Here is a 10,563-nt window from a genome sequence, read left to right as displayed (position 1 = left end):
GAAACAACAGGCTGTGGTCTATCTTGGTTTAGTTACACAAATCATTGGCTCTGTGCTGCTCGTCGAAGCGTTAGAAGTATGAGTACCCGGACTTCTGCAGAGCCCATATCATCGTAAATGCTCCACGGCCAATGCAGACGTCAGAATGACCATGCTGCAGCACCTTTAAGTGGCGTCACAGTGATCAGAGGAATCCAAAAATGTATCGGGGGTTTGGGATAAGGGTTAATCAAGTGGATATTCACATCCCAGAATGAGTAGAAGACAAAGATAATTGTCACATACATTTATTCGAAACTGCATTAAAGTGCCCATTATGCTAGAGTTCCCCAATTTAGCCAGATCAAACAGTTGGAGCGTCGTGCTGCAACAGAATGCTTATGTTAAACAATTACCAGAGTAACGCAAATGTTAAACAGATTCCAGAAATCACACTTTGATGTCGAAGAAGAGACTGTGGTGAGATGAAAAGGTTTAATATAGGTTACTTTAATAGGTGTTCAAGGAATAATAGTTGCGTCGGCAGACAGTGTTATGACATGACTCAGTGAAAGGGGCTGAGGGCGATGGCTAAGGGATCCCTCACTAAGCAGGGGCTCCAGTAAGGCAAGGCTGCATTGAACAACTGGGCTGTAACAATCAAGTCCATACATGTCATGATACAGTACTATTAACATAAATAAGATTGAGCACACATTATACAAGCTATCAGAGGAAACTTAAGATCTGGCGTCATCTCTTCAGAAGAACAAAAGGGAAGCCGTGATCTACATTCCTGTAAAGGGAGAAAGTTTTTTTTGTTTTTTTTAATCTGGGTGCATATTCAGTTTTTCTATTTTTGTAACTAAATGAACAGCTATAAAAAAGAAATTGTAATAAATAAGCTTGAATACAGAGGGTTTGGCAATTGTTCTTTGTAATTGCATGAGTGTCCCTGGTTTCACCCTTTCCTGAAGTGAGAGCCTCATTGAACTGCAGAGGAGAAACAAATAATTCCGTCCGGGGTGACACGGTCCCTTACAAACAAACAAAAAATCTCTCTCGTATATATCTTTAACAGACGTTGGCAGGTAAGTCACAATGACTTACAACTCCACACACCTCCACAGAGTTCCCAGCACAGCAGCTGAATCGTCATGAGGACCATAGGTTGTAACAAACTATTCACCTGTGGAAACAGTCCACCATCGCATACACACACAGTAGAGTCAAGACCTAAATTGAATTAGAAAAATACATGTACAAAATCGATTACATTCAAGAGACAGTACTAGCACAAAAGGATATAGTCTATAGTCATTTCAATAACTAATAATATAGGAATTTTATGGAGGCATTTTCTAAATAGAAAAGGTTGAGGGTGATATATTATGGCTGTTTTTGACGATGTGTGGGGTTGGTTACCGACTTGATTCTAAAATGCTCAAATTAGATCAAAATACTTCAATGCATAATGTCATAAGATGGACATAAATACCTGTGTAATCTTTTAATTTCACTTAATGATATTACATTTTTAAAGATCATCATGATATCATTTTGGTTTGGATCATAAGGTGCAAATATTGTCTATTAAAAGAGGCATTGAAAAGGTGCCAGAACAATGTACACCATTCCCACTTGGGGTTTAAGTCTTAGGAAACCCATCAGATATATAGGATTAGTTGTGCTGATATAATACATTTGTTACCTGAAGATCTATACACCAAGAAAATGCAGTGCAACTGCTATGCTAACCCTAGTTTTCAACAGAATTTTCATTTAAAAGACAACTTTCCCTTTTCTTTGGCAAATGTCTCAGTTACAAGCATGTACATTGTCGCTCTTTTTGGGGAAGACAATTGCTTCATTTGTGTGAAAGAACAACACTGCTGTCTATCAGTGGAAGAACTGCGTAGTTTACTGCTTGGATGACTTTAGTCACCCTTCAATTTATTTTCTCTCAAACCTGGAAAATATATACAGTATATTTAAGTCTTAAATGTTTGTTTTAAAAGCTTTCCTTCAAGCTTGGGAGTTTGAAAGTCATGATTTAGGTCTGCTTGTTTACAGTCCATTTGCCTGCTTTTAGGGATAAATAAACTAATACAGCATTGCTCGTATCCCTACAAGTCAGTCCAATCCTGACTTGTAAGGATATATTTAATATAGTTTCAATATATTCTACTTTGTGGCATTATAATCCCTTGGCTAAAACTAAGTACCACCATTGGACAATAATAGGGTTGAGCTAATAGCCTTTTTAAATAGTTCATGTTGTGCCCTGACAGCACACATCATTCAGACGTAGCCCAGAAATGGCAATGCAGTTGCTTTAAGAATACAAACTCTGGAAACTACAGGTGGAAACTACCCTTCTAGAAGCAGTGCATCTCATCTCAGTGCTCATTTGCTTAACAGGTACAGTAAGCACTGATGCATTATTTTGTGTATGAGCTTTTTTGACAACAGTCTTAATCCAGTAAACTAGGCCTCAGGAAAAGAAAACCGAGGTTGGGAACACAAGATAAAATAAAAAAAAAGTACAAATCTAGTTCAACAGCATCATAATACACTTAAGTGAAGGAGAAGAATCTAATATAAAAAGAGCAATAAACGTAAAGAAAAAGCAACAGCGAGAGAAGCATGGCTGAATGTAAGACCTAAGAAAAAGAGCATTGGTCAACTTAGAAACAAAAGAGTCATAATAATATAGCATAATGATAATTTCATGGAGGACATATCATTGGGGACTCTTCAACCTTGGAACTGGCTTGCACTACTTGTATAAACCTGAGACAGCTTTTTCCATCTGATTAGCTTACACCCAGTGCAGACGTCAAGAGTCCCCCAACCTTACTACAGCTCACACACTGTAAACAGAAGAATGGACACAAGGATCAGCTATTTGGATATGGAATGGATGCTAGCCTGTTCTACCTCGGCTAGAACATACAAAAAAACTACATTTTTTACAAAATAAAAAAATAAACAAAGCATTAAAAGCAATTGTCTTGTTACTGAAAAACAAATACGTTCAAAATCAAAACCTTAATTATTCTCATTGCCTAAGAGTGGACCGTTACTTGGCATAAGAAAATCTCAAAGGCTAGTAGGAAAAACAAAAAGAGACCAGGGAAAACACATTGCCCTACTGAGAAAAAGTTACATCTTAAAAGCGCCTCCTACGTTAGTGCAGTGTTCTTTGTTAAAAAACTATCTTAGGAAACTAGTAGCACACATTTGGATTAGCCTTGTAGATGCTACGCAGACTGCGATAAGATCAAGTATTGACACAAAATGCATTTTCATCATTCAAGTATATTCAAACGGATGTAAGATTCATGTGAATGGTTGCGCGGTGGATGGGATGGCAGTGGTTGAGGTACGGCTAACGTCGTAATGAGAGAGTTAAGGCCATGGAGAACCGTCCATCCTGTCAGTAACTTTGCTTCTCATCAAATCGACCCCCACTGTGGGGGACCAACTGCCAGGAAAAACAGGCAGGTTCAGACTTACAACATGCTAACCAAAGGCCTCCCATCTAAGCTTAAACGTAAGCTTAAGTTCAAATGCAAGAGCCTCAATGTGTTTAGTTCAAACTGACAATGAAGGTTACACAGATCACTGTAGTAGCAGTTGCTAAGCTGGTGGGAAGGCAAGGGATGGAGTAATATGGAATACTTGATCATGGTGTGGAAGGTTAAGAGGTCTGCTTTATCTCTAGACCACACTAAATAGGCAAATCAAAATGAGGGTACCACATGAAATAACTCACAAAGGACTATCTACCAAGCTGTGTCAATTTGTTCAAGCAGGAAGGTGTGCAGGAAGCTACAAGATTCGACTCATCCCTACATTGAGGTATGCTAGGTGGAGGGGACTTTGCAACAGTGTGTGAAAGGGGGAAGATGTTCTCTTACAAGTGGTCAAGCTGACCGTGTGTAGGTTTCCTTTCTTTTTTTGAAATGCAATTTTTGTTCGCAAAACTTGACCTTAAAATGGCGTAATATCGGACAAAGATTACACATTAACGTGAACACAACCTGCCTTCCTCAGGGTACTCTTAAGTAGGTAGGACCGTACAGGAAGAAGAGGGAGGCGACATCCTACTGCCAAGGGAAGGGTTCAGGAGAATACTTAGAAGGTGAGTGGATGGGAGGGGGGGGGGGGGGGGTTCTTACCCCACTTTCCCCCCTCAGACCAGAGCTCTAGCTAATTCACCACAGAGGGATCCATCCACAAGTCACGTTCCATCTCCTTCCTTCCAGAACAGGATGAGGAGTCGGAGGTTAAAAGTTAAAACGCACACAACACGCAAGCGTCCATTTCGTTTTGCTGGAGGCAGGAGGGCGGCTGATCCACTTCATTGGTCAGCGCAGGAGATGAGGACAGGGGTCTGGGCCATTTCCTTCTGGCTGTCGCCAATCACACGCTGGCCTCTGGTACAGGAGGAAGAGAAGTTGGTAAAGGTCAACCAATCAAGGTATGCACTTCTTGTTCTTGGCATTTGTGTTCAGATGTTTTTTTTGTCTGCTTAGTGAAGTAGTGTTTTGGCTCCTCCCTTGTACTTGATTGATAATTTAAGGTCATAGATTAGATGTGAAACTCCCTGGTTATCTAAGGACACAAATTGATAGAAAATAAAACATAGCGCATTCACGTTCAAAGCGTACAGAGAAGAATTTAACAGTGTTTCAACAAAGGTTGAAAAGGAACAGCTTCCTTGAAGCAAAGGTGAGTCCCTCTTCCTATATTTCTGGCTGCCTACCTGTGAATGTTCTCCATGGCTGCCACCTCAGCAAGGGCAGACAGGCTAAAGAAGGCGGGCAGGACTTCGGGTGCACTGCTTCTATCTGCTTCCTCCTGCTTGCGTGCACTGTAGCGCCCTGTTTCGTTGCATAAAGTCTCTCGGGGTAATGGCTTGTCGTCCTGCTCCGGGGTCAGGTCCCTGACTTTGTCCTCTGTGATAAAACGGACCAAAGCAGATGCCATGAGGCTATGTCATTCAAAATGGCCTCTCAAAATGGCATGCACAGCTAATCCCTCATTTGGCGTTTTCCAGCTCACATACGGTATACAGAACAAACTATTGCCTGTTAGGAAAGACTTACCCTCTGCTGGGGACACCCTGCCGTCGGCCGAGCGCACCAGGTGGGTTATTTTGCTCTTCCTAGCCTTTCTCTTCTGGCTGCCCACCGGTATGCTAGCGCTAGTTCCCATGGCCTCTGGGGAAAGCATGGCGGTGGCACATGGGGCGGGGGTCTGCTTGGCCTTGGCAGCCGAGTCTGACATGGGGGAGTCACTATGCATCGCTATGTCTGAGAGGGGATAACATTTGGAAAGATCCACTCATTTTAGAATTATTGAACCAAAATTCTAACTTGAGATGTGGGCACCTAACTCCAAGATAATTCATGCGTAAATCATGAATTGACTGTAAAGAAAAATGGATTTGGCCAAGACCCTTTTCTGCTAGATGGCTCACTATTTATTTACTCCTCACTTTGCAGTTTAAAACTTGTTCAACAACTAAAGAGAGAATATTTTACACGTGTCTAAATTCAATTTGAAATAAAAACGCTTGGTACTTACGTTGTCACTTTTTTACATTGAGTAATGTGTCCATTATCTCCAACTATGTGTAAATACCATGCCAAGAACATTCACAACTGGATTTACAATCCACACACATTACATGATGCTCTAATTCACCTTTGTCCACAGTATTGGGTTTCTCCTTTTTCTGCTTGTACTTGCTAACAATCTTGTGGAATAAAGTCTTTTTCTGAGATGAAGATGGACCTGATATAACAAAAAAGAAAAACAAAAATAGAAAAAAAAACATTGCATGCCATGTTAAATGGTAACAATGTGGTCAAGTTCCTGAAAGCGAGGAGCAATAGGAGCGGTATGGGATGCGGAGGGATGGCTTCTGTCAAAACATATTGAAATGTGTGGTGAACATTCCAGTAACATTCTCTGCTTACCCTTGGCAGGTTTTGGGGGTTGTTCCTCCGGTGCGGTGCTAACGTCTGTTTTTTTCTTCTTGGTGACGATGGTGCTTTTCTTGTCGAACGTCAGAGGGCTGTACTGCGGCAGGCTGTTGAACTTCTTCTCAAACTCCTCCTCCAGTTTCCCCAAACTGCAAAGGTAAGTTGCTGATTAGATACGGGTGGGAACATGCTCAACTCCACTTTCTTCATGAAGGCTTTTATCATGCGGAAACGCGTTGTCATTTGTTTGTCACTGTTGTTTTTTATATTTTGATAGAAATACCAACACAATATTACCTTTTCAAGTTCCCTCTTGCGTGTTTTAAGTGTGCCTTGATTGGATAACTAAGGCCCACTGTTGCCATGTTCCTCGATTACTGAGCTATAAACCGTTTTACGAAGTGGCTTATTATCCATTTCATTCAAGCAGGACATTGACCCATTAAACATTGACCCTTAAAAACCCCTAAAAATATGAATGGGACGAACCAACATTATTGTTAACGCTTATGGAGGTGCCCACATTAATATTTCAAACACGTAGGAGGGCCCATAACCTAACCTGGCCTATTTGCTCTATTCAGGGATTCCTCAAAGTCAGATGTAAACTTGCACACAGAGGACCCCAGTACACCTCAAAGAAAGCGGAGCAAGTTAAATAGACACTGAAAGAATAATGTATTTTCCACATCCAACAATTCACTAATAGTCTATAAACAAAACAGACTTGTGGCGTAAATGCAAAGAGCATCAAGCCACGAACGCACTTAGCCAATCTCCACTGCCATTAGTGCAAACTTGAATCCTCGCATGATGGACGTGCCCCTTGTCAAACGGGCTTATTGTTCGTTCGCTATATTCTGCTCCCACTAGTCGTATTTCATTCAGTTTTCAGTGATAAAACCTAGCACTTTTTGGGGTAAAATGTTCTTGGACCGGGAACTCACCCTGGCGCCGTCTCGTCTTTGGATTTTGACTTCTTTAGCTTCTTGGGATTAGTGGGTCCCATCTGTGAGAAAGCCCAGGTCTCGTCAGTCCAGCCCCCTTCATCAGATCCACTTCGAAAAGAGCCTCTTTTGCCTGATTAACACACACAGACATACAAAAACAGAGTTTAGAGGAGCCACCTGTAAAATTAAAATTAAAACACAGGAACTTGCTCAGAATGGGTGTAAATCAACAGCATATTGATAGTCATTGTGGAGATTGGGCAGGGGGGTTACTAATACATACCTCTGTCCACGTTGGCCCTCAGTGAGGTCAGCATCCCTTCCGACACCAGGGTCTTGTACAGCGCCCCCTTGCAGCTTCTCTCAGACTTCCTGGAGCCACACCCTTCAGCGTTGGCCTCCGCTTCCCTCTGCTTCTCCTCGACTTTGTGCGGGGGGCTGGGAGGGGCAGTGGGCTTCTCCGTGCTGCCCGGGGTGCTGCCGATGCTGGCCTCCTCAGCCTCTGTCTTGGGGCTTGCTAGATTCGCTGCCGTCTCCACTGTCGATGGCAGCTCTGTGCGACTTCCATCCTCGTTGTCCTCCTCCATCTCATCCTCTTCCTTAGCCTTCAGGGGCCTCTTGGCTTTGGACTTCTTTTTGGGTGAGCTGGGCTCTCTTGGAATGGTAACGACAGCGGTGCTAGCCTTCTTCTTGGGTATATCCTCCTCGGCGTCGCCCCAGGCACCTTTAGCCACTGCCTCGATAGTGTAGAGGAGGCTCTCCAACTCAGACTCAGACGATGGTCGCTTTTTGAGGGTCTTTTTGGGCGAGCCCGGACGAGGGATCTTGTCTTTGTCCACCGCTTTGGGTGGCTCTCTGGCAGTAGCTTCTTGCTTCTTCTTCTTCTTCTTTTTGACGCTGGCCGCTTGGCCGCTGAGCAGCGTGGGACTGGCGTTGGTGGGCGTGGAGGAGGAAGAAGTGGAGGAAGATGGGGGAGAGGAAAGAGGAAAATCTGTGATGTTGCCCCCAGTGTCCTCCTTGACCACCGTCTCAGTTTTGTAGTGTGGGGCACAGGTATCGTCCTGTGTCTCCATCTTCCCTGCCTCGGAGGCCAAACACATCTATACCAAACACAACAGTGCACATAAATTAACATTTCAGTAGTCACATCATTGTGAAAGTGCTGGAGATAACTATTAGTCATTTCCACTATAGGGGTTTTGAAGATTTTAGTAATATCAAATGGGCTTAAATGGACCCTTAAAGGTTTTGTGATGGATGGCCTGCAGTACCTCAGCGAGCTGGAAGAGAGCCGACTGGCTACACTGCTTTCCCTCCGGTGCAGTCGACTGGCTTGAATCAGAGGAGATCTGCTTTAATTGACAACAGAGGATAATTAGACAAAACATCACTTTGCATAGTAAAGACAATACTATAAAGCACATGTAGTTGTGCAGAGTGGCAGACTTGAGACAGTGTAATGATTGTACCTCTGCCAGTTGAAAAAAAGGGGCCTTGACGTTGATCTTGGGTACGTCAGATTTTCCCTGCTGTGAGGTGCCAGACCACGTCTGGGGAAAAATGGGAAGGGAGAATGGATAAAGATCCTGGGATTATGTACCGGTATGTTCATATTTGTGACTTGTGTATACTAATTATTATGGTAGGTATATACTGAATGCTTTAATTTGTGCCCTTCCTTAAGGCATGCCCACACATTAGGAAGAGCCAATAGTGGAAGTATTGGCAGATTTGAATTTTGTTGATGTGGATTTCAGTAAGCAGGAAGGTACCCCACTCGGTTTAAAAACCAACTACTTAATAGCACATTAAAATAGCATGTAGAATGATAAAATGACATACTCATGCAGTATGTAAGCATGCTGAGCAGTTGGCACCTCGCCTATGAATGTTACAGGTCAATAACATTGAGCTAAAAGATGTAGTCACAAATAGCCTTTTCCTGAGAATACCCACTTCTGCCTGGTCCCCCCGACTCAAGGGCTTCCCTTTGCCAGCTGTGTCCGTTAAACTGGGCTGAAGCGTGCTGGAGGAGAGCTGGAAAGGGACACCACAAATTGATGGTTGGCTGACCCATTTCAATAGGAATGAGCCTCACTTCCTTTTCCCTATTGCAGCTTGATGTAAAGTCAGTGCAGGATAGGTCACAGAAAAGGCATAGTAGTGCCATCATTTTAGGGAATGTTATGATTGTGGCATATTTGGTGTGTTGGGTATGGTAGGGTTACTTTAAGAGCAAACTGAACCATTTCTATGCAAATAGATAATAAATGTAATGTAGGCTATTTTTTATACATCTATGCATATTGGCATAAAATCAACAAACTTGTGTCAGACTGCGGTTGCCGTGACAGGCCTACTAAATAGTGTTACAAGACGTTCAAGAGAACCATCCCATTCTATGTGGTCTTACCTCAGCAAGTTGGAATAGGGAGGAGTTCTCAGGGTGCTTAGTGACATCTGTGGCTCCAGACTTTGAAGAACTGGATGAAATCTGTGGAGGTTCAATTCACACTTAAATTCACACATTCACCACAAACATTTGAATAACGTGACCTTTGAATTTGCATCTCACAGTGCTTTTCCAACAAATGAGAGAATGACTTAAGTCCTTCAGATATATTTAGATAAATAATGATTTCTAGATTAAAGTTGTTGCACAACATGGATAAACTCAGTTTGACGAGTTGAAAAAAACACTAGACCGGGCCTTTACGTTATTTTATTAAACCCATATAACGCTGACGTCCCCTGGTGGTGAATTGCTGCACTACAGCCCAGGACCTACACTGGAAAAATAATATGAACGCAACATGCAACAACTTCATTGATTTTACAGAAATACTGTTCATTTGGGGAAATCAGTCAATTAAATAAATAAATTAGGCCTTAATCTATGGATTTCACATGACTGGGAATACAGATATGCATCTGTTGGTCACAGATACTTTAAAAAGAAATGGGCCTCAGGATCTCGTCATTGTATTTTTGTCCATTCAAATAACCATCAATAAAATGCAATTGTATTTGTTGTCCATAGCTTATGCCTGCCCCCCATGGTGCGGTGGGGTTATGGTAGATAAATTAACATTCAATTTGCTGGCAATAGCTCTGGTGGACATTCCTGCAGTCAACATGCCAATTGCACACTTCATCAAAACTTGAGACAAGACATCTGTGGCATTGTGTTGTGTGGCAAAACTGCACATTTTAGAGTGGCCTTTTATAGTCCCCACTACACCTGTGTAATGATCATGCTGTTTAATCAATTTCTTGATATGCCACACCTGTCAGGTGGATGAATTATCTTGGCAAAGGAGAAAGGCTCACATTTGAGAGAAATAAGCTTTTTGTTCATGTGGAAAATTTCAGGGATCTTTTATATCAGCGCATGAAACATGGGACCAACACTTTACATGTTGCATTTATATTTTTGTTCAGTGCAGTATGTGACATACCTCTCTGGCAGTAAGGGCATGCTCCCCAGCCAACAGTAGCATGCTTAGGCCACCCATTTTTGTGGGATCTGGGAAGGCACAAAATGTAGGCAAGGTGGGATTAATCTTTACTAATTTGACATTAATTCAGCGGCAGCTATGCTGAGACATGACATTCATATTTTATAAGCTGTTTTACCC

The 10,563-nt window shown here is 42.4% G+C and overlaps 1 protein-coding gene across 5 annotated transcripts in view; it reads right to left on the bottom strand.

The window, feature by feature from the left end:
- Nucleotides 1-468: 468 nt before the first annotated feature.
- The window catches only part of LOC123999656 (HMG box transcription factor BBX-like), a 28,030-nt gene continuing 17,935 nt past the window's right edge, over nt 469-10,563 (bottom strand). For 3 of the 5 annotated variants that reach the window (XM_046305622.1, XM_046305624.1, XM_046305623.1), the window contains exons 6-17: nt 10,384-10,451; nt 9,339-9,419; nt 8,882-8,962; nt 8,395-8,475; nt 8,197-8,277; nt 7,209-8,025; nt 6,923-7,055; nt 5,970-6,124; nt 5,695-5,784; nt 5,094-5,300; nt 4,751-4,943; nt 469-4,421 (exon numbers count right to left, since the gene is read on the bottom strand). In XM_046305622.1, the coding sequence (XP_046161578.1) occupies nt 4,346-4,421; nt 4,751-4,943; nt 5,094-5,300; nt 5,695-5,784; nt 5,970-6,124; nt 6,923-7,055; nt 7,209-8,025; nt 8,197-8,277; nt 8,395-8,475; nt 8,882-8,962; nt 9,339-9,419; nt 10,384-10,451 (2,063 nt within the window). In that variant the 3' untranslated portion in view covers nt 469-4,345. The other 2 variants (XM_046305625.1, XM_046305626.1) reach the window with 2 other exon arrangements.

This window comes from Oncorhynchus gorbuscha, linkage group LG16 (genome assembly GCF_021184085.1).
Source record: "Oncorhynchus gorbuscha isolate QuinsamMale2020 ecotype Even-year linkage group LG16, OgorEven_v1.0, whole genome shotgun sequence".
In the NCBI taxonomy this organism is placed as follows: Eukaryota; Metazoa; Chordata; class Actinopteri; order Salmoniformes; family Salmonidae; genus Oncorhynchus; species Oncorhynchus gorbuscha.
The sequence above is the reverse complement of the archived record's forward strand: the minus strand, read 5'-3'. Positions and strand labels throughout refer to the sequence as shown.